Source organism: Corythoichthys intestinalis, chromosome 9 (genome assembly GCF_030265065.1).
Source record: "Corythoichthys intestinalis isolate RoL2023-P3 chromosome 9, ASM3026506v1, whole genome shotgun sequence".
Taxonomy (NCBI): domain Eukaryota; kingdom Metazoa; phylum Chordata; class Actinopteri; order Syngnathiformes; family Syngnathidae; genus Corythoichthys; species Corythoichthys intestinalis.
The window spans coordinates 54,894,381-54,918,692 of record NC_080403.1 but is presented as its reverse complement, the minus strand read 5'-3'; the positions used below and the strand labels follow the sequence as shown (position 1 = coordinate 54,918,692).

General features: G+C 38.7%; 1 protein-coding gene across 4 annotated transcripts in view; it reads right to left on the bottom strand.

Annotated features, from left to right (window-relative positions):
- il17rd (interleukin 17 receptor D) overlaps positions 1–24,312 on the bottom strand; it is a 56,948-nt gene that overhangs the window by 4,112 nt on the left and 28,524 nt on the right. The window contains exons 3-14 of one of the 4 annotated variants that reach the window (XM_057846516.1): positions 21,774–21,896; positions 14,188–14,306; positions 13,857–13,977; positions 10,545–10,589; positions 10,312–10,463; positions 10,182–10,250; positions 9,141–9,195; positions 5,647–5,757; positions 5,387–5,571; positions 3,646–3,761; positions 3,318–3,578; positions 275–703 (exon numbers count right to left, since the gene is read on the bottom strand). In XM_057846516.1, the coding sequence (XP_057702499.1) occupies positions 275–703; positions 3,318–3,578; positions 3,646–3,761; positions 5,387–5,571; positions 5,647–5,757; positions 9,141–9,195; positions 10,182–10,250; positions 10,312–10,463; positions 10,545–10,589; positions 13,857–13,977; positions 14,188–14,306; positions 21,774–21,896 (1,786 nt within the window). The remainder of the gene's footprint in view (positions 1–274; positions 704–3,317; positions 3,579–3,645; positions 3,762–5,386; positions 5,572–5,646; positions 5,758–9,140; positions 9,196–10,181; positions 10,251–10,311; positions 10,464–10,544; positions 10,590–13,856; positions 13,978–14,187; positions 14,307–21,773; positions 21,897–24,312) is intronic. The other 3 variants (XM_057846517.1, XM_057846518.1, XM_057846519.1) reach the window with 3 other exon arrangements.

Below are 24,312 nucleotides of genomic sequence, written 5' to 3'. Positions count from 1 at the left end.
GGCGGGACATCCGTTATCAACACAGAATCACAAAAACTTTCCATGGCTGACAATTGACTTTTGGGATGGAATGGGAAAATCTCAGCTTAACCATTGGAGATCGTGTTAGAAGTATTTCCAAAAATCATGTTTCTTTAATGTGTATTTAAGTATAATGGTTATTTAGCGCAAATCTTACATATTGCTCCTTAATATGGGTTATTTTAATGTATTGTTGAAGATTTCAATGAAAACTGAGAATGTGTGAGTGAGTACTACTAGACATTGTGGCTACCTGGAGACGTGTTCTAGGCTGGACGGTGAACTCGGGCTGGGAAGCGGCGCGGCGTGGGTCCGGTTGAAGGCCACGGGGGAGGCGGGCGCCAGCGTCAGCGCGTTCTTCTCGGGAACCCCCTCCGCCGACTTGGCCAGAACCCGGTTCAGAAGCAGGCAGGGCGACGGCGGGGCGGCCCGGGCGGGCGGCGGCGAGGGGCAGCAGTCTTCCGGGTCAGAGTGCCGGGCGGCGGGCTTCCGGAACCACTCGGGGTTCTGGCTGACGTGTTGGTGCATGTTGCAGATGGCCACGTAGAGCGAGCGGCCCGACTTGCTGCGGAAGTAGTTGCGGCGCGACGCGTGGAAGGGCCGAGGCTCGCGCTCGGTTCGACCCGACGGACCCGAGTGCAGGCGGGCCAACAGCTGAGGCAGCTGCTCCATCAGCTTCAACCTGAGAAGAACATGGTATATGTAGACCGCTGTGAATGGCAACCGACTGGGAGGACTGGTTCTGAATGCAAATTTTTCAATGCCAAGGGGACAAATAAACGTTCGGATTGGACTTTACGCGCTGGCAGCCAATGAGAGCCCCGTAAAGACAAACTAAAAGTTTTTTTTGACTATTTGCAGTTTTTGCATTTTTTTAGGTATTTATTTTGCAGTATTCTAGTTTTTAGGGTTTTACATTTTATTGCAGTTGCGCAGTCCTGTTTTTTGTGTTTTTTCTCATTCTTTTAATAGGTTTCCCCCCACATTTTTTTTTTTTAATTTGTGCTGTTTTATGTTTTTCTTTTCGCAGTATTTGCAGGTTTGCATTTTTCTGGTGTTTTTTCTTTTTTGCATTCTATCACGGTTGTTCGCGTTTTCCATGGATTTTTGACTTTTAGCAGTTTCCCAATTTTTTTCTGGTCTTTATTTTTCAGTTTTCGAATTTTTGGGGTGTTACATTTTGTTGCAGTTTTTCCGGTTTGGGGGTGGGGCTTGTGGCCTGAGTTTTTTGACAATTTTTTTGTGTTGCAGGATTTGCATTTTTTTTAATTGCCTTTGTTTTGATCCCCCCCCCCCCCCCCCCAATCAATCGTTTTCAAAATTGCTTTTTTAAATTTTTGTGTTTTTCGTAATTTTTGATAGTTTTGATTAATAGTTTTTCACGGTTTTTTTTATGTTCAAGTGATTATCATTTTTTGGGTGGGTTTTGTGGTTTACCGTGTTTTTTTTTTGTGTGCCTTTTTCTAGTTTTGTAGATTTTTTTTCAGTATTCGCAGTTTTTGCATTTTTTTTCAGGTATTCATTTTGCAGTATTTGAGTTTTTGGGGTTTTACATTTTATTGCAGTTTTTACATTACTATTTCTTGCATTCCCCCCCCCCATATTTTGCATGTTTTTTTTTTTGTTTTTTTTTTTTGTTTTTTTTTAAATTTTGTGCCATTTTGTGTGTGTTTTTTTTTTAAAATATTTGCATTTTTTTTGTTTGTTTGCCTTTAATCACAGTTGGTCGCATTTTCCATGTTTTTTTTACTTTTTGCAGTTTTTATGACTTTATTTGCAGTTTTCCAATTTTTGGTGCATTATATTTTGTTGCAGTTTTTCTGTTTTTTTGCATGGTTTGGTTGCATGTTTTTTACCTTTGTCCTGATCATTTTGGGGATTTTTTCCCCAATCAATCGTTTTCAAAATCGGGTTTTTCATTTTTGTTTTTCGTAGTTTTTGATCGTTTTGATTCTTAGTTTTTCATGGTTTTTATGTTTAAGTGATGATAACGTTTTTTTTGGGTGGGTTTTGTGGTTTTCAGTGTTTATGGGGAGTTCATTCTTTTTTTAATTTAATTTTAATATAATAATTATTTTAATTTTTAATTGCCTTGTAACATGCTTTTAAAAAAGATTTTCCCATGTTTTTCCTGATAGTTATTGTTTTTTTATTTTTTTATGTTTGTTTTTTGTAGATGTCAGGGTTTTTTTTAGGTTTGAGTGGTTATGTTTTTTTGGGTGGGTTTTGTGGTTTTCAGTGTTTTTGGGGAGTGAATTCTTTTGCATTTTTGGGGGGGGGGTTTCATGTTTTTTTGCAGTATTTTTAATTGCCTTGTAACATGTTTTTAAAAAAGATTTTTCCATGTTTTTCTTGATAGTTATTGTTTTTTTATTTTTTTATGTTTGTGTTTTTCGTAGATGTCAGGTTTTTTTTTTAAGGTTTGAGTGGTTATGTTTTTTTGGGTGGGTTTTGTGTTTTTCCAAGTGTTTTGGGATTTCTTAGGTTTTTTTTGCCATTTTTTCTTTTTTTTGCAGTATTCACAATTTTGTGTTTTTTCTGGTATTTGCGGGGGGGCGGGGGGGGTTCCTTTTATCGCAGTTGGTCCATTTTCCATGGTTATAAACTTTTTTTGTGGTTTTTGCCTTTTTTAGGTTTGCGAGGTTTTCGCTTTTTCTTTTCATTTTTCATGTTTTACACAGCTTTTCACGTTTTTTTTTAAATTTTGTGTGGTTTACATTTTTGCAGTTTTCAGTTTCTTTCCATTTTCCTAGCCTTTCATTCTGACTTATATACTTTTGCGATTTTATTTTTCTGCTTTTTTTGTTTTATAAGGCTTACATAGTTTTTGCGTTATTTCCCCTCCTCCAAATCAATACGGATTGGACATCTATTGCTGTCAATGGCGGCCAATAAGTTAATAACAAAATGTGAAAAACAATAATATGTTGTTTCTTTTTCAATTCATCACATTCAAAAGACAAACTTACAGTATGTGTAATCTGTAATATTTATTCAATACATATACCAGTCAATACTAATACTACAAATGCCAAGGATTTATTTTTATTGAATAGTTTCCTTTAAATAAATCAAAATATCAAAAGTATTACTATTAGAAAATTTGTAATTAGAAAAAAATCTTTAATTTTATTAATTTCGTGAAAAATAAAGTATGACAAAAAATTACTTAAAAAAACAAACAAACAAAAAAAAACGTATATTACAAAAATAAAGAATTCCGCCACTCCCAATCAAAATGGATTGGATGTCTGTTGCAGTCAATGGTTGTTTAATAACACATGCTCTACATCTACCTGGGCGCCAGACTGAGTACGGTGGGAACATCGTTGTCGTCAGAGTAGTCGAAGTACACGGCCATGAACCGGTGGAGCTGGCGAGCGCGCCCCGTCCGATCCCCGTCCTCATCACTGTCGTCGTCCTCGCGCTGGGCCCGCCGCAACTTCTCGGCAATCATAGCCACACTTGTCACAAACAGGTCGTTGCCGGACCCGTCGGCGCCGCGCCGGCCCGCCGGCGTCTTTCCCTTCCTGCTCTTCTTCTCCACAAAGTAGCTGCTGGGACGAGATAAGAAGTGTAACCGGCCCCGTCTGGTGGCGAGGCGCGGAAGTGCGCCCGTCCTACCGCAATCCTTTGGAACAGACGACGATGATGAAGTCTGCTTCGTCCAGCCGCCTGCCGAGCCACGACATTTGACCTTCCCTGCACATCTCGAGATGTTCCCACAGGTCCAACACCACCTGAGCACAAACTCTGGTGAGAAACAGATGCCATCGACAGACTGCTATTCACGGTGCTAGATGTCCAAAACATTTTAACAAGCAAAAACTGCGAGAAAAAATAACCCCCCCATCCCCCAAAAATCACGTACCCTAAAAAATTCCAAAAAAACCCCCTGAAAACAATTAGAAATCGCAAAAAATTTATTGCAAAGAAGTTGAGAAGTTTTGTTTTTTAGTAGTCGTAGATGTAGTTTTTACACAATGGCATCATGTAAAAACAATACTACCTAGTAAAAATGTGAAAATCATGTAAAAACGTAATACTACCACATAAAAAGATGATAACATGTAAAAATGTGACAGCTATCATGTAAAAATTTGACAACTTTCACGTAAATACATGATACTATCAAATAAAAATGTGATAACTCATGTTAAAAGCTGATACTGGACTTTTTGGGGTGACTGCAATACGCTTCTGTAATTTTACATTTCTTAAGAAGAAAAAAAAAAAAAGATGAAACAAAATAAAAATTAAAGGAAACATTAAATAATGTATTTTTTAAAAATTATATATTAATAATTTTTTAATTTTTCCATATATGCTTTTTCTGCCATAAAAAATGTTATTTTTTTAAAGAAAAAAAAAAAACATCTAAAAAAGAAAACACCTGAGGCAAAAAATGTTATAAAAAAAAAAAAACATGCAACAGAAAAAAATCAAACGCAAACTGTAAAAACTCGAAAACTACTAAAAATCACAAAAGATTGAAATATTGCATAAAATAATTTTTTTGAAGTTCTTAAACTGAAAATTAAAAATAGCTAAATCTTTTTTTTTTTTTTACATAATTCAAAATAAACTAAAAAGGAAGGAAATAGTAATATTCTATGATAAAAAAAGTTAATTTTTAAAATATATTCGAAAAATTAGATGTTAATCATGCTTTTTTTTTTAAACAAACAAAAAAAAGGAAACAGTAAATATTGTATCTTTTAAAATTTGATTCCATTAACTGCTAATTTTTATTTTTTTGTTTTTACATTTTTTTTAACAAAAAATTTTAATCTTTAAATATACAGTATACAAAAAAGGGGGAAATCCTTCGATTTTTCATCGTTATGCTTTTTCTGATATAAAACAATAAAAAAGGGTAAATATTCATGAGGATGGATTTTATTTTTTTAAACAAAAAAGCAAAGAAAACAGTAAAAATTATTTTTTTTTAATTCAAAAAACAAACTTGAAAACAGTAGTTTTATTTAATTCCATTGTAATTTTCCTGTATTTTTGTTTTACATTTAATGATAACTAAAAATTTCTTTTTAAGATGTATAATAAAAAAAAGGGGGGGGGGGGGAATCATGCATATGCTTTTTCTAGCATTAAAAAAACTAAAAATAAAAACATGTATATATATTAAATATTTGTTCATTAAAAAAAAAAAAAAAGACTACAGTAGAAAGAAAACACTTAACATCGCGTCACTTTTATTCATTTTTTAAAATTTATTTTGGCAAAATTTGCACAAAAAAAATGCACTTTGTTCCGTTTGAAGTCAGAAGGGATTAATTTATTTTTTTTTTTTTAATTTTTGAATGTATATAAGATTACATTTTTGTTTAGTGGTCGAGAGTGTTACCTCGCAGCCACAGAAATCCTGCAGGAAATACGCGAAGCTCTGTATGACGCCAGCGTGTTTGGGTCCGTCTCTGTCGGAGTAGCAGAGAAAGACTTTGGGCCGGGGGCGTGGCCTCTCCGCGCCGGACGCCGCGCTCTGATTGGACGACTCGCTGCTCTCCTCGTCTAGCTGGCTGTAGATGTTTTCTAATGAGGGAGTCGAACCGTCACACATGAACGGAAATGCGGAAGAATATTGAAAAAAGAACATTCGGGCAATACCTTGTTGCTTCTTGCGGCACATGACGGTGAAAAGCGTGGCGAAGGCCGACATGACCACCAGCGGCACCGTGATGGCCATGGCGCGGATCGGACCCGCCCATGGGGAGTGCGCTGCGCTCACACAAAGGCAAATTAATGCCATTGACTTTTTGTTGTATGTATGTTACATATCAATTCAGGCAACAATAAAAAAAAAATGCAAAGAAATGTGAAACTATTTAAAAATAAAAATTGACTAAAGAATTTTGGGTAAATTTTCTCAAATAAAAATGTTACAAATAAATCTACGATTTGATTTTTACCTTTTCAAAGAAACATTTTTAATGCTAACAAATTTTCTATATTTTTTTGTATTCCTTTTCATCTTTTAATGATTTTTGTCAATGTAGGATTTTCCCAAAACATATCAACACAGTGGGGCAAATAAGTATTTCGTCAACCACCAATTGTGCAAGTTCTCCTACTTGAAAAGATTTGAAAGGCCAGTAATTGTCAGCATGGGTAAACCTCAACCATGAGAGACAATGTGGGAAAAAAAACAGAAAATCACATTGTTTGATTTTTAAAGAATTATTTCCAAATTTGAGTGGAAAATAAGTATTTGGTCACCTACAAACAAGCAAGATTTCTGGCTGTGAAAGCGGTCTAACTTCTAACGAGGTCTAACGAGGCTCCAGTCATTACCTGTATTACTGGCACCTGTTTTATCTCATTATCGGTATAAAAGACACCTGTCCACAACCTCAGTCAGTCCCACTCCAAACTCCACTATGGCCAAGACCAAAGAGCTGTCGAAGGACACCAGAGACAAAATTGTAGACCTGCACCAGGCTGGGAAGAATGAATCTGCAATAGGTAAAACGCTTGTTGTAAAGAAATCAACTGTGGGAGCAATTATTAGAAAATGGAAGACATACAAGACCACTGATAATCTCCCTCGATCTGGGGCTCCATGCAAGATCTCACCCCCTGGGTGTCAAAATGATAACAAGAACGGTGAGCGAAAATCCCAGAACCACACAGGGGGACCTAGTGAATGACCTACAGAGAGCTGGGACCACAGTAACAAAGGCTACTATCAGTAACACAATGCGCCGCCAGGGACTCAAATCCTGCACTGCCAGACGTGTCCCCCTGCTGAAGCCAGTACACGTCCAGGCCCGTCTTCGGTTAGCTAGAGAGCATTTGGATGATCCAGAAGAGGACTGGGAGAATGTGTTATGGTCAGACGAAACCAAAATAGAACTTTTTGGTAGAAACACAGGTTCTCGTGTTTGGAGGAGAAAGAACACTGAATTGCATCCGAAGAACACCATAGCCACTGTGAAGCACGGGGGTGGAAACATCATTCTTTGGGGCTGTGTTTCTGCAAAGGGACCAGGACGACTGATCTGTGTAAAGGAAAGAATGAATGGGGCCATGTATCGAGAAATTTTAAGTGAAAATCTCCTTCCTGCAAGGGCATTGAAGATGAGACGTGGCTGGGTCTTTCAGCATGACAATGATTCCAAACACACAGCCGGGTCAACAAAGGAGTGGCTTCGTAAGAAGCATTTCAAGGTCTTGGAGTGGCCTAGCCAGTCTCCAGATCTCAACCCCATAGAAAATCTGTGGAGGGAGTTGAAAGTCCATGTTGCCCAACGACAGCCCCAAAACATCACTGCTCTAGAGGAGATCTGCATGGAGGAATGGGCCAAAATACCAGCAACAGTGTGTGAAAAGCTTGTGAAGAGTTACAGAAAACGTTTGGCCTCAGTTATTGCCAACAAAGTGTACATAACAAAGTATTAAGATGAACTTTTGGTATTGACCAAATACTTATTTTCTACCATGATTTGCAAATAAATTCTTTAAAAATCAAACAATGTGATTTACTGTTTTTTTTTCCCACATTCTGTCTCTCATGGTTGAGGTTTACCCATGCTGACAATTACAGGCCTCTCTAATATTTTCAAGTGGGAGAACTTGCACAATTTGTGGTTGACTAAATACTTATTTGCCCCACTGTACATACATCGGCCCGATACATTAGCAACATATCGGTCAACCTGATAAGAAAGATTGGCACCCAAACAGCTAACACTAAAGTTACACTAAACGTTCTTCTCACATATCAGCTATAGGCTATATTGACTGATAGTCCTCTAATATATTGGCTCTATAGTGGCCGACAGCCGATCTTGAAACAAGTCCATATATCAGCCCGATATAGCGGTTGATCTTTACTTTCGTGACCAAGGTGCGCTTCGGGGTTTGTTTGCGAATTATTCCTTATTCCGGGCATTTAATTCTTTTTATTTATATGTACTGGTGCACGGTAATTATTGGTCCGATAATAGGATTTATGACGTCATCCCGATAAATCCAATAACTTTATTAATAGGACCGATAATATATATTGTGCTGGCTTTACAGTGACTTTACACACTAGAATAGGAAAGCAGTTGCCCATTTGCGGGGCATTGCTCCCACCTGCTGGTCAGAATAATTCGTTGCATCTATTTTTGGTCACAGTAGTTTTGTTCACATTACAAGCTCATTCACATACACATTGCGGTGTCTAGCGGTCGCATTGACAATCGTGAATGCTTTCTGTTACGTTTCCGCCTCGGAAATATGTCAGTAAGAATTTTATGTTTCCTATAACATATGGATGTGCACCATATGTTTACTTCTGTGGTGAAGGGTCATATGTACTGAACTTATTAAGTTTTTGTGTAACAGAAGCCAGCCAATGCTTTAGGAGCTCAAGCTAGTGTGCTATGCTATACATAAAATAGTAGTGTAAATAAGTGTATTGTGCAGTTTGTTGTATATTGAGTATTGAATGTGTATTTTTCTGTTGTACTTTCACATTATTAAGACGAGTGTCTTCCCATAAAAGCCAGAAAAGACCAAGCCTTGTAGTTTATGGAAATGCATTCATTTTTAGCTGGCTGTCGGGCAATGCAGAAGTGAAACGCACTGTTTTGTTCATGTCATTATGAAAAATCTGGTGAGATCAAAGGCAACTCTATGTTGAATCCACCACTACTTTTTTTTTTTTTTTTTTTTTTAAACCTCCATGTGTTCAAAAACTCAGGTTATACATTTAAAAATATATATATTTATTATCGGTTATCGATATCGGTATCGGCATTGAGGAGCAGGAAGTTATCGATATCAGTATCGGTTTCAAAAAATGGATATCGTGCACCCCTATTTATATGGAACATTAGTTTATTGTTGCTAGGGAAAGGGGTTGAACCATAACATGTTAACGCCACGACCGAACATATTGGTATTGGTTTGATATCAGTATCTGCTTTTTGGAGTTAGACAATATCGGGTTGTCAGTTAAAAAGTTAAAACAGTAGTAAGTATGCGCTTCAGTGTATGAAATATAGTCATATAGTAGCAATAATATCGTAATGTAATATGAAAAAAATGCCAACAGATTAACTATACTTTATTATTTTCTTAAGAGTTTGGAATCTAATGGAGAAATGTATCACCTTGGCTAACGTAGTACTGCGTCTGCCTCCTGGTGGTGTTGCTCTCGTCTCGCAGCTGGGAACCAAATATTCAAAATTCTACTTTAAAAGGAATTCAATCAATGTTCAAAATAAAATTTAGGTTGACACAAATACATAGAATAAAAACTGAGCAATCACAAATTAAATAAATACAGAAAAACAGCTAAATAATAACAAAAAAACGAAATCTACTCAAGTAAAAAGTATGGCATGGTAAAACTACTCTTAGAAGTACATTTTTTTCAAAATGTAAAAGCACAGGAAGAACATTCAAACTCTACCTAAGAAGGCCGGCGCCAAGGATTGAACGCTTGATCTCGTGCTAACCACTCTACCGCCTAATAATGTATTTATTCTAGGGCTGTCAAACGATTAAAATTTTAAATCGAGTTAATCACAGCTTAAAAATTAATTAATCGTAATTAATCGCAATTCAAACCATCTATAAAATATGCCATATTTTTCTGTAAATTATTGTTGAAATGGAAAGATAAGACTGATATATACATTCAACATACATACTGTACATAAGTACTGTGTTTATTATAACCATAAATCAACAAGATGGCATTAACATTACTAACATTCTGTTAAAGCGATCATTGGATAGAAAGACTTGTAGTTCTTAAAAGATAAATGTTAGTATAAGTTATAGAAATTTTATCCTAAAACCCCTCTCAATGTTTTCGTTTTAATAAAATTTGTAAACTAGTAGCTCGTCATTGTTGATGTCAATAATTACACAATGCTCATGGTGCTGAAACCCATAAAATCAGTCGCACCCAAGCGCCAGCAGAGGGCGACAAAACACCAAAAAACAGAAGTAACAAGTGGACATGACCCTGCGCTGTCATTTTAATCTGTTTGAGCGGGGCATGTGCGTTAAATGCGTAAAATATTTTAACGTGATTAATTAAAAAAAATTAATTACCGCCAGTTAACGCGATAATTTTGACAGCCCTAATTTATTCATAAAATTTCGCTCCTCCATACCGAATTGCCAGCAGTTTATTCACATACCTCAATGGTGTAAGTCCCCGGCGTGAGTCCCTGAAGCACACACGTCGTTTTGGGCTGCGCCGCGTCCTGCTAACACAATGCTTTCAATAACTCCGAACGACAACGGCGTCGACGCTTCAGGGCGTCGTACCGGCTTGCAGCGCTGCAGTCTGAAGGGTCCGTCTTGCCGCAGCTTGTAGTAGACGTAGTAGAGGTGGAAGGCGAAAGAGGGTGGAGCCTGCTCGAAGCTGACGCGGAGCTCGGAGCCCGACTGCGACACGCTCAGCGTTTTGGGCTTCCAGACTACGCGTAAAAAGACAGAATCGAGTTAGAGTTGCTGGCGCTGTGCAATCAGCGTTTCAGGGGGCGGGGCCGAGAACTCACAAGGTTTACAGACCGGGTTTTCCGAGCCCAGCAGGACTTCGCAGGCTGCAAAGCAGGAAAAACATCAAGAGTTTGTACTAGTGTTGTACGATGTTGTATCGCCTAGCGTCATTAGTGTTGCGCCTGTACCGATACTATTTATCGGTACCAATACGGTACTGATAACATCCTTCTACTGTGAATTAAATGCGTTTACTTAAGGTAGACGTCCAATCCATTTGCAATGGGAGGGTTGATAGCCTCCCACTTCAAATGGATTGGACCTCTAGGGCCGTCAATGGCTTGACATAGCAATTACTTTACAGTCAAGTGAGTATGCAGTCATTAAGTAGTAAAGAAAAAAAAATCCAAAAAAATCAGTACAGTATCGGCATTAGCAGATATCACAGAATCGGTATTTGGAGTACTACTCAGCAGACTGGAACAGTGGGTAGGGCTTACTGACACTGTTCCTCAGTGGTTCACATCTTATTTACATGATAGGGATTTCTTTTTGTCAATCGGAAACCATCAGTCAGAACGAACCAAATTCACACGTGGAGTCCCTCAAGGGTCAATTCTTGGACCACCCAAATTTAACATCTATATGCTTCCCCTAGCTCAGATTATGGAACAGTATGACATCTACTATCACACCTACGCAGATGACACACAACTCTACATTTCTGTTTCCCCACATGATTATAGTCCCTTAGTCTCCCTGAGTAAATGCATTCATCAAATCAATGAATGGATGTGCCAGAATTTTCTCCAGTTAAATGTGGAGAAGGCAGAAGTGATCATTTTTGGGGCAAAAAAGCAAAGGTCAAAGATAAGCAGGCACCTTAGCACAATGTCACTTACAGCTACAAATCAAGTCAGAAACCTTGGCGTAATTTTTGACTCAGACCTAAAATTTGATCGCCATCTAAAGTCAGTCACTAAATCTGCTTATTACCACCTAAAAAATATAGCCAGAATTAATGGGCTTCTGACTCAACAAGACATGGAAAATCTTATGCATGCATTCATTTTCAGCAGATTGGACTATTGCAACGGTATATTTACAGGTCTTGATAAAAAAATCAGTCAGGAAGTGTCAGCTGGTACAGAACGCTGCAGCCAGAGTCCTCACAAATACAAAGAAACTGGACCACATTACACCGGTTTTGAAATCGTTACACTGGCTTCCAGTGAGTCAAAGGATAGACTATAAAATACTGCTGCTCGTCTACAAAACACTTAATGGCCTTGGACCAAAATATATGCTTGATTTGTTAGATTCCTATGAAACATCTAGACCCATAAGGTCGTCTGGAACTGGTCTCCTGTATGTTCCAAGAGCAAGAACCAAGCAGGGTGAGGCAGCATTTAGTTATTATGCTCCTCACCTCTGGAACAAGTTATCTGAAGGTCTGAAGTATGCTCAAACTGTTAGCTCCTTTAAATCAGGGCTAAAAACGCTTTTGTTTAGCACTGCATATCCATAACTGTCTATATATTTCATTCTATTTTGTATTCTTTGTATTCTTATCTCCATTGCTGATTTCAATTATTAGCAGTAGTAGTAGTAGTAGTAGTAGTATTTGTTTTATTTTTTAATGTATTTATTTTTTTATTCTATTTTAAATGCAATTTTTATGTATAATTTCATGTCCTATTTCGATTGTCTTTTTTTTTTAACGTTCTATTGATTTTAATTTGATTTTTATGGTCTTCATGTGATGTAAAGCACTTTGAATTGCCTTGTGTTGAATTGTGCTGTATAAAGTTGCCTTGCCAAAAAAAAAAAAAAAAAGTGCAACACTAGTTGTCATTATCGCCGAAAGGAGATCCGTTCCTGCAATGCATATTTTGGCCATAAGGTGACGTCCAATTTGCACTGACTTGCTACATTGATGCGATTCCATATTTATGCTATGGTGGTACCACCAATTAGCCTCAAGATGTCACTATCTTCTATTATGAGTCAGCAGATCGTCTCCCCCTTACCAAACGTATGAGAGCAATGCATGCAAAACAATTTTTAAAAAAGCAACATTATTGCTGCAACGATTAATCGATTAACTCGAGTAATTAGTAAAAAAGCTTTTAAATCAAATTTTGCTGCTTCGAGGATTCTTTTAGGGCTGCATTTAGTTTTATTTATTTATTATTTCATTTATCCATCCACTGCCCTCTAGTGTCAACAGTCCATATGACATAACATCTAACATGGCTGAATACAGCTGCTCCCTGTTAAGACCAACATAAGGTTTTTTTGTTTCAGCTAACATGATTGTTTATGCATTTGTAATTCAGTTTAGAGGTATATTTAGCTGTTTTTTGTGGCAATAGGTATTTAAATGATTTGTTCAGAGCATTATAACTTTTTTTTGAAAAAGTTAGCATTTTATAGCATTTAAGCTAGCAGGCTTTTGCTATGCAAGTTAGCCAATTATTCTTTTGATGTATTTCGACCTTTTTTTTTTTTTTTTTTTAAACCAATTGAGACTACTTGATAGAATATCAATTTTTTTAATAATATATAGCTGCACCTCTAATACACACATATATATATATATTAATTAATAATATTATGCCAAGGTAAGTATTAGTAGATAATTAAGAGGTTTTTACATTTTAGAAAAAATTTGTATCCTACAGTGCCCCTGCAAAGCATTTTGGCCAGAAGATGGCGACCAATTTGCACCGACCTGCTACATCTATGACACTCCATATTTATACCAGGTGGCCTTTCCCCGATAAAAAAAAGCTGTCCAAAACCATCCGTTTTTCAGTCATCTTCGTGAACGTGTGGGTTTATTATTTCTGGGAACAAATCTGATGTGCTTACTTCATTATCTAGGACAAGCGCACATGGATATGAAAAATAGATGCTAGATGCTAGCTCCAATGGATTTCAATGACTTATCCGAGTAAAACGACGGGAAGTACCCCGTCCACCATTGCTGAGGTGTGCCGCCCATAGCACACAACACACAGCAGCTAACGTTACTATTTATGTTGACTAACGCTGGGCAAACATGGTGGCCAACCACTAGAAGACGACATACACAAATCTCTACTCGGATTAGTCAATACAGTACGCAGGCATATTTATGAGACCGCACAGGCCAGATTTCGGTCGTAAATAAATGATTTATCATTTTAGGTTGCAGCACTACTTTTGCTGGAGGTCACTTTAATGTCAACTCAAAAATAAAGCGAAAGCGGCCTTATTCGTTGTACCATTTTTCAGTGAATAATTAAAAATGCATCGTGATAGATTTTTTTTCCCATATCGCACGGCACTACTATGTCGCGCTCAGTGTCGGCTTTTGGTCCACTTACAGTTGGTCCTGAGGAAGGAGGGCGGGAAGAAGCTGTCGTTCATCAACGTGGGGAACGGGACGACACGCACCACGTAGTCCGTATCGAAGCTCAAGCCGCTGAACGGTTGACTGCTCAACTTCTAGGTGGAGAGAAAAATTTACGGGATCAGTCAATTAAATTGATTAACAAAATAAAATAGAGAATGTCATTTTAAGTGGCTCAAAAAGAGGATTTGTACCATTTTCAGGTCAACAACGTCTGAAAATGTTTGTTAATTTGGATTAGTTGTCAGGATAGTCATCATTGAAACTCAATAAAAGTAATCAAAATGTGTCCATGTTGGTCTTACGGTGTTCTTGTAGGAGAAGTTGAGCTGTCGCGGTTCTTTAAGGACGAGATGTTGGCATCGTTTTCCATCGGGATTCTTGTACTCCAGGTAAACCCGGAAGCCTTTAATGTGTTCGATCCCTGCGCAAATATATCAGCATGACCCTCCATCCTTTTAACTCTTATTGCTAGGCAGACTTGCAAAATGAAAGTACACCAAACAGACGCAAATTTCAAATCAACATTCTATAGCAAATCATTAGAAATGTCTTAACCCATTTACTGCCAGTCCGGCTGTATGTTGAGTATTCACTGAGTATTCGTTGCGGTAGTTAGTAAATTGGCCGCCATTGACGATGAACGGCGTCCAATCCATTTGACCTCGTTCATTCGCTGCCATCCCTCCCACTTCAAATGGATTCCACGTCGATCGCCGTCAATGGGAGACAATGAGTTCAGCAGGGCCGAGAATGAAAAGGGGTATTTGGTTTATGGCAAAAATGGTTTTTGCCATGTGGCATTTTTTGTCATGAGGCAAAGTTGCTTTTAGCATGTAGCATTTTTTTTGCCATGTGGCAAAATTGACTTTGCCATGCGGCGTTTTTTTTTTTTGTCATGTGGCAAAACTGATTTTGCCATGTAGCATTGCTTTTCCCATGTGGCATATTTTTGGTATGTGGCAAAATGGATTTTGGCATGTTGCATTTTTTTTTTCCATGTGGCAAAATGGATTTAGGCATGTGGCGGTTTTTTTGCCATGTGGCGAAAATTGATTTTGCCATGTGGCAATTTTTTGTTATGTAGCAAAATGGATTTTGGCCTGTGGCATTTTTTTTTTGCCATGTGGCAAAATGGATTTTGGCATGTGGCATTTTTTTGCCATGTGGCAAAATTGATTTTGCCATGAAGCATTTTTTTGGTATGTAGCAAAATGGATTTGGGGATTTGGCATTCTTTTTTTGTATGTGGCAAAATGGATTTTGGCATGCAGCATTTTTTCCCATGTGGCAAAATTGATTTTGCCATGTGGCATTTTTTTTGCCATGTAGCAAAATGGATTTTGACATGAGGTATTTTTTTGGTCATGTGGCAAAACTAATTTTACCATGTGGCATTTTTTTGTCATGTTGCAAAACTAATTTTGCCATGTGGTAATTTTTTGTTATGTGGCAAAATGGATTTTGGCATGTGGAATTTTTTTTTGCCATGTGGCAAAATTGATTTTGCCATGTAGCATTTTTTTGCCATGTGGCAAAATGGAATTTGGCATGTGGCATTTTTTTGCCATGTGACAAAATGGATTTTGGCATGCGGCATTTTTTTTTGCCATGTGGCAAAATGGATTTTGGCATGCGGCATTTTTTTTTTTTTTTTGCCACGTGGTAAAATTGATTTTGCCATGTGGCATTTTTTTGGTATGTGGCAAAAAATCGATTTTGGCATCTGGTATTTTTTTTCCCCCATGTTGCAAAATGGATTTTGGTATGCGACAGTTTTTTTCTTGGTATATGACATTTTTTGGGGTGAATGGCATTTTTGCAGGCTGTGCACGTCCATGCCATTGACACCTACGCACGTCCAAATTTTCCATTCATTTTAAATGGCAGAAAAATATGTGTGGCTGTGATTTTTGACCATACACTTATCAGTACAGCGCGTTGACATTCACCTGGCACCCAATTCAGGCGATGCCATTAACGACTATGAATGTCCAAATTTTCCATTCATTTTAAATGGCAGAAAAACATGTGTACACTTACCATTATTGCGCATTGACATTCCACTGGCATACACATACGTAAAAAAAAAAATGCCACATGCCAGAATACATTTTGCCATATACCAAATACCACTTTTCGTTCTCGCTGTCTCTCTGAGTTAATGCGCAGTTAAAATAACAAACTGAGATTAATTCGATTAATCACATTTTGTATTGTAATTCATACATTCATGTGTCCAAACCTTGAGCCTGTACCGCACTTTTATATTAATGAAATATTAATGTACACATACAGGTAGTCCCCCAGGTTATGACATACTCGACTTTACGACACTGGAGTCTCGTCCGCCATTTTGTCTCCGGTGTTATTGTTTTTTTCGTCGCATAAACAGTACCAAGCGTCCATCTAGTGTGATGGATATGTACAGTGCCTTGCAAAAGTATTTGGCCCCCTTGAACCTTGCAACCTTTCGCCACATTTCAGGCTTCAAACATATAGATATAAAATTTTAATTTTTTGTCAAGAATCAACAACAAGTGGGACACAATCATGAAGTGGAACAAAATTTATTGGATAATTGAAACTTTTTTAACAAATAAAAAACTGAAAAGTGGGGCGTGCAATATTATTCGGCCCACTTGCGTTAATACTTTGTAGCGCCACCTTTTGCTCCAATTACAGCTGCAAGTCGCTTGGAGTGTGTTTCTATCAGTTTTGCACATCGAGAGACTGACATTCTTGCCCATTCTTCCTTGCAAAACAGCTCGAGCTCAGTGAGGTTGGATGGAGAGTGTTTGTGAACAGCAGTCTTCAGCTCTTTCCACAGATTCTCCATTGGATTCAGGTCTGGACTTTGACTTGGCCATTCTAACACCTGGATACGTTTATTTTTGAACCATTCCATTGTAGATTTGGCTTTATGTTTTGGATCATTGTCCTGTTGGAAGATAAATCTCCATCCCAGTCTCAGGTCTTGTGCAGATACTAACAGGTTTTCTTCCAGAATGTTCCTGTATTTGGCTGAATCCATCTTCCCGTCAATTTTAACCATCTTCCCTGTCCCTGCTGAAGAAAAGCAGGCCCAAACCATGATGCTGCCACCAGCATGTTTGACAGTGGGGATGGTGTGTTCAGGGTGATGAGCTGTGTTGCTTTTACGCCAAACATATCGTTTTGCATTGTGGCCAAAAAGTTCAATTTTGGTTTCATCTGACCAGAGCACCTTCTTCCACATGTTTGGTGTGTCTCCCAGGTGGCTTGGGGCAAACTTTAAACGAGACTTTTTATGGATATCTTTGAGAAATGGCTTTCTTCTTGACACTCTTCCATAAAGGCCAGATTTATGCAGTGTATGACTGATTGTTGTCCTATGGACAGACTCTCCCACCTCAGTTGTAGATCTCTGCAGTTCATCCGGAGTGATCATGGGCCTCTTGGCTGCATCTCTGATCAGTTTTCTCCTTGTTTGAGAAGAAAGTTTGGAAGGACGGCCGGGTCTTGGTAGATTTGCAGTGGTCTGATGTTCCTTCCATTTCAATATGATGGCTTGCACAGTGCTCCTTGAGATGTTTAAAGCTTGGGAAATCTTTTTGTATCCAAATCCGGCTTTAAACTTCTCCACAACAGTATCTCGGACCTGCCTGATGTGTTCCTTGGTTTTCATAATGCTCTCTGCACTTTAAACAGAACCCTGAGACTATCACAGAGCAGGTGCATTTATACGGAGACTTGATTACACACAGGTGGATTCTATTTATCATCATCGGTCATTTAGGACAACATTGGATCATTCAGAGATCCTCACTGAACTTCTGGAGTGAGTTGGCTGTACTGAAAGTAAAGGGGCCGAATAATATTGCACGCCCCACTTTTCAGTTTTTTATTTGTTAAAAAAGTTTAAATTATCCAATAAATGTTGTTCCACTTCACGATTGTGTCTTAGTTGTTGTTGATTCTTGACAAAAAAATAAAATTTCATATCTTTATGTTTGAAGCCTGAAATGTGGTGAAAGGTTGCAAGATTCAAGGGGGCCGAATACTTTTGCAAGGCACTGTAAATTTGGTAGATTAAATTACCCTAATTTGCCTAACAAAAGCCCGTTAGCTTAGATGCTACAAATGCTAACGTATTTACAATCCCCATAGCAAATCACTCACACGTAACTCCACAAAATGTAGGTGTAAACTTAATTACAAATGCATACACAAACATATTAGCTGAAACAACTTACAGCCTTATTTGAGATTTATCTATCTAGCAACAAAATCACTGAACTTTCATTGGTCTTTTTCACGAACGCATTGACATAATGCCTTATTCATAACATTTCAGTCAGATTTGAATCATTATAACATCAGTAAACATCTTTCAGGAACACGTTGTGTTCTATAAAACACTACTCATGATCCTGTCCACTCAGCCGCCGTGCGTATCTTTTTTCCTTAAAGCCTGACGCAACTGTTTTGAACAGGGAATGAATACTTGGTCAAATAACATCTTTACAACGTTTTGGAAGTAATGGAGGCTCAAGTTCAAGGCCGACAAAGACACCAGAAGGATTTGGGAAAAGTGCCCAGGAATCTGCCCGGAGACTGAAAAACCTGTTCTGCAGTCAGGCTAATGAGAACAACATGTCCCGTGCATGGAAAGCTCTCATTACAAGAGGAAAAGAGCCTTTGAGGGGGGATGAAAGAGAATAAGTGGAGGGGTGGGGGCGCAGGTGGAGAAAGCCAGGGGCTCAACGTGGACAACAAGGGGCTTACAGGCTAAAGGACAAGTTGACAGGCCAGGGAATTCAAAAGGAAAAGTACCAAGTAGAATTCAACTTATCTAAAACAAAATTCCAAGATATAAGTTATAGTTCATCAGCATTGTTACGAGACAGAATTTAAACTTCACTAAGAAATGACGTTCTAAACTTTTGTTGCTAATTGTGACTTTAATTTTGCTCGGACGCTTTTGTGGCAAAGCACAGTTGAGAATTTAGCTATAGCGCTTTTGCGGCTAGGCTACATTTTTAGTTTAATTTTGCTAGGACGCTTTGTGGCTAGGCACAGTTTGGAATTTTGCTAGAATGCTTTTCCGGCTAGAATACATTTTTAGTTTAATTTTGCTCGGATGCTCTAGCGGCTAGGCTACATTTTTAGTTTAATTTTGCTCGGACGCTTTAGCGGCTAGGCTACATTTTTAGTTTAATTTTGCTGGGACGCTTTGTGGCTAGGCACAGTTGGGAATTTTGCTGGGATGCTTTTCCGGCTAGGCTACATTTTTAGTTTAATTTTGCTCGGACGCTTAAGCGGCTAGGCTACACTTTTAGTTTAATTTTGCTCGGACGCTTAAGCGGCTAGGCTACACTTTTAGTTTAATTTTGCTCGGACGCTTAAGCGGTTAGGCTACACTTTTAGTTTAATTTTGCCGGGACGCTTTAGCGGCTAGGCTACACTTTTAGTTTAATTTTGCCCAGACGCTTTAGCGGCTAGGCTACACTTTTAGTTTATTTTCGCTCGGACGCTTTAGCGGCTAGGCTACATTTTTAGTTTAATTTTGTTAGGACGCTTTGTGGCTAGGCACAGTTGGGAATTTTGCTGGGACGCTTTAGCGGCTAGGCTACATTTTTTGTTTAATTTTGCACAGACGCTTTTGTGGCTAGGCTACATTTTTAGTTTAATTTTGCACAGATGCTTTAGCAGCTATGCTACATTTTTAGTTTAATTTTGCTTGGACGCTTTGTGGCTAGGCACAGTTGGGAATTTTGCCCGGATGCTTTTGCGGCTAGGATACATTTTTAGTTTAATTTTGCTTGGATGCTTTTCCAGCTAGGCTACATTTTTAGTTTAATTTTGCTTGGACACTTTAGCGGCTAGGCTACATTTTTAGTTTAATTTTGCTTGGACACTTTAGCGGCTAGGCTACACTTTTAGTTTAATTTTGCTTGGACACTTTAGCGGCTAGGCTACACTTTTAGTTTAAATTTTCTCGGCTGCTTAAGCGGCTAGGCTACATTTTAAGGACACATTTGTTGCAAGGCAAAATTGTGGGTCTAATTTTGCTCGAAATTTGTGTTACTAGGCAAAATTGTGAGTTTAATTTTGCTTGGAGGCTTTTGTGGCTAGGCAAAATTGTGAGTTTGATTTTGCTAAGACGCTTTTGTTGCTAGGCAAAAATTTTGCTCAGACGCTTTTGCTGCGAGGCAAAAATTCTGAATTTAATTTTGTTCGGGCACTGTTCCTAGGTAAAAATGTCATTTTAACTTCAGTAGAAATTTGTGTTGCTAGGCAAAATTGTGAGTTGAATTTTGCACAGACACTTTTGTTGCGAGGCTACATTTTTAGTTGAATTTTGCCAAGACGCTTTTGTGGCTAGGCTACATTTTTAGTTTAATTTTGCTAGGACGCTTCTGTTGCTAGGCAAAACAATTTGAGCAAAATTGTGACTTTAATTTTGCTGAAAAATTAAGTTGCTAGGCAAAATTGAGTTTAATTTTGTTTGGACACTTATGTTTCTAGGCAAAAATGTAAGTAATTTTGCACGGACAATTTGTTGCAAGGCTAAACTGTGTTTAATTTTGTTCGGGCACTTTCGTTAGTAAGCAAAACCTTGAGTAATTTTACTCGAAATTTGTGTTGCTAGGCAAAATTGTGAGTTGAATTTTGCTCAAACACTTTTGTTGCTATGCTGAACTGTGCGTTTAATTTTGCTTGGACACTTTGTTCCGAGGCAAAATTGTGATTTTAACTTTGCGCAGACGCTTTTGTTGAGGCAAAATTTTGCTCGAACGCTTTTGTTTGCGGAGCAAAATTGTGAGTAATTTTGCTCGAAATTTGTGTTACTAGGCAAAATTGTGAGTAACTTTGCTAAGACGCTTTTGTTGCTAGGCAGAACTGTATTAATTTTGCTCGGACACTTAAGTTACTAGGCAAAAATGTGAGTAATTTTGCACGGACACTTTTGTTGCAAGGCTAAGCTGTGCGTTTAATTTTGTTCGGGCACTTTAGTAAGCAAAACCGTGAGTAATTTTGCTCGAAATTTGTGTTGCTAGGCAAAATTGTGAGTTGAATTTTGATCAAACACTTTTGTTGCTACGCTGAACTGTGAGTTTAATTTTGCTTGGACAATTTGTTCCTAGGCAAAATTGTCATTTTAACTTTAGCTCAAATTTTTTTCTTTGCTAGGCAGGACTTTACGTTTCATTTTGACAGGACGCTTTTGTTGCTACGCAGAACTGTGCGTTTAATTTTGCTCGAACACTTTTGAGGCTAGGCAAAATTGTGAAATTATTTTGCTCAGACGCTTTTGTTGCTAGGCAAAATTTTGCTCGGACGCTTTTGTTTGCGACGCAAAATTGGAGTCTAATTTTGCTCGAAATTTGTGTTACTACGCAAAATTTTGAGTTTAACTTTGCTAAGACGCTTTGTTGCTAGGCAGAACTGTATGTTTAACTTTGCTCGGACACTTCTGTGGCGAGGCTACATTTTTAGTTTAATTTTGCTAGGACACTTTAGTGACTAGGCTACATTTTTAGTTTAAATCTGCTAGGACACTTTGTGACTACGCTACATTTTTAGTTTCAATTTTGCTAGGATGCTTTTGTGGCTAGGCAAAATTGTGAGTTGAATTTTGCTAGGACTCTTTTGTTGCTAGGCAGTACCGTGGATTAATTTTTTTTTCGGACACTCTTGCTCTTTGGCAAAAACTGTCATTTTAGCTTCAGTTGGACACTTATTTCTAGACAAAATTGGGAATTTTGGGGGGTTTCTACACAGGAAAACAAAAGGCTTCATTGCTGAAGCCAAGAGCTTCATGTTACACACACGCGCGCACGCATTCCGCAGCGATCAATCATCAATCACGAACACACACATGTCGACAGTCGGGTAAATGGCGTACCTAGCGGGCTGGCGGCCCAGTGGACCAGCACTCCTGCTTGCTGGTCGCAGGCTAGATGCGTGAAGGAGACGTTGGCCACCTCGTGAATAACGTGCTTACCTGGCGGGGAGTTCGATGAGCAGTCTGGAAAACACAAACATGGACGTTACTGCCACAAAATAACATCTCAAAACCTTGGCTGACCCTTCTTTGGACACTTTAGAATGAATTCCTAACTGTTGTTGAAATCCACATATAAATGAACACACTGATTCTTTGTGCGGTCAAAGACAAAGCTCGGACACGACTCGCTGATCCTCTTTTACAGAGGTGAAGAAGAAGAATGGAGGAGATGGGCTTGTGTCCCGCAGCTTAGGAAGGATGGAGGAACTCTTTCAGGCCGACGGATGCGACACGAGTCAGTGACCTGCTTCTGAAAAGACTGAGGAGGAGGGGGACAGGGGTCATGTTCAGGGCTGAGGGAGAAGGTCAAACATATGCTATGCTAATTAGCAATATGGCTGCTAGAAGTTCCAATGCATAAGGACATGACTTTTGTCAGTGGACATGGAATTCGGTGGACATGTGTAAAATAACAGTATGCGCGAAAAAGTTGCGGGGGACCATGCGCAAAATTGAACAGGAAGTCAGCCATTTTGGATGGAAGCAGCCATTGCACACTAAATTGTGTCCATCAGAAAGTGAAAAAAATTCAGCCCCGGGCACAGGTTTTGTCAGTGGACATAAAATTTGGTGGACATGTCTATAATAACAGTGCGCATAAAAAAGTCTCAGGAGACCATGCCCTAAATTGAGCAGGAAGTCAGCCATTTTGCTTTAAGGTCGCCACCACGTGTTAAATTGTGTCCATCAGAAAGTTGGGAAAAAATTCAGCCCCGGACACGAGTTTTGTCAGTGGACATGAAATTTGGTGGACATGTATATGATAACAGTACGCACAAAAAAGTCTCAGGGAAGCATGCGCTAAATTGAACAGGAAGTCAGCCATTTTGCCTTGAAGCAGCCATTGCGCACTAAATTGTGTCCATCAGAAAGTGGGAAAAAAAATCAGCCCTGGGCACAGGTTTTGTCAGTGGACATGAAATTTGGTGGACATGTCTATAATAACAGTACGCATAAAAAAGTCTCAGGAGACCATGCCCTAAATTGAGCAGGAAGTCAGCCATTTTGCTTTAAGGTCGCCACAACGTGCTAAATTGTGTCCATCAGAAAGTTGGGAAAAAATTCAGCCCCGGACACGAGTTTTGTCAGTGGACATGAAATTTGGTGGACATGTCTATGATAACAGTACGCACAAAAAAGTCTCAGGGAACCATGCGCTAAATCGAACAGGAAGTGAGCCATTTTGCCTTGAAGCAGCCATTGCACACTAAATTCTGTCCATCAGAAAGTTGGGAAAAAATTCAGCCCCGGGCACAGGTTTTGTCAGTGGACATGAAAATTGGTGGACATGTCTATGATAACAGTGCGGACAAAAAAGTCTCAGGGAACCATGCGCTAAATCGAACAGGAAGTCAGCCATTTTGCCTTGAAGCAGCCATTGCACACTAAATTGTGTCCATCAGGAAGTGAAAAAAATTCAGCCCCGGGCACAGGTTTTGTCAGTGGACATGAAATTTGGTGGAAATGTCTATGATAACAGTACGCACAAAAAAGTCTCAGGGAACCATGCGCTAAATCGAACAGGAAGTCAGCCATTTTGCCTTGAAGCAGCCATTGCACACTAAATTGTGTCCATCAGAAAGTGAAAAAAATTCAGCCCCGGGCACAGGTTTTGTCAGTGGACATGAAATTTGGTGGACATGTCAATAATAACAGTGCGGACAAAAAAGTCTCAGGGAACCATGTGCTTAATTGAACGGAAAGTCAGCCATTTTGCCTTGAAGCAGCCATTGCGCACTAAATTGTGTCCATCAGAAAGTGGAAAAAAATCAGCCCCGGGCACAGGTTTTGTCAGTCGACATGAAATTTGGTGGACATGTCTATAATAATAGTACGCATAAAAAAAGTCTCAGGAGACAATGCCTTAAATTGAGCAGGAAGTCAGCCATTTTGCTTTAAGGCGGCAACCACATGCTAAATTGTGTCCATCAGAAAGTTGGGAAAAGAATTCAGCCCCAGAAACGAGTTTTGTCAGTGGACATGAAATTTGGTGGACATGTCTATAATCACAGTATGCACTAAAAAGTCTCAAGGGACCATATGCTAAATTGAACAGGAATTCAGCCATTTTGCTTTGAAGCAGCCACCATGTGCTAAATTGAGTCCATCAGAAAGTTGGGAAAAAATTCAGCCCCAGGCACAGGTTTTGTCAGTGGATATAAAATTTGGTGGACATGTCTATAATAACAGTACGCACAAAAAAGTCCCAGGAAACCATGCGCTAAATTGAACAGGAAGTCAGCCATTTTGCCTTGAGGCAACCCTGTGCTAAATTCTGCCCTTCAGAAAGTTGGAAAAAATTCAGCCCCGGACACAGTTTTGGCAATGGACATGAAATTTGGTAGTCATGTCTATCATACCAGTATGCACAAAAAAG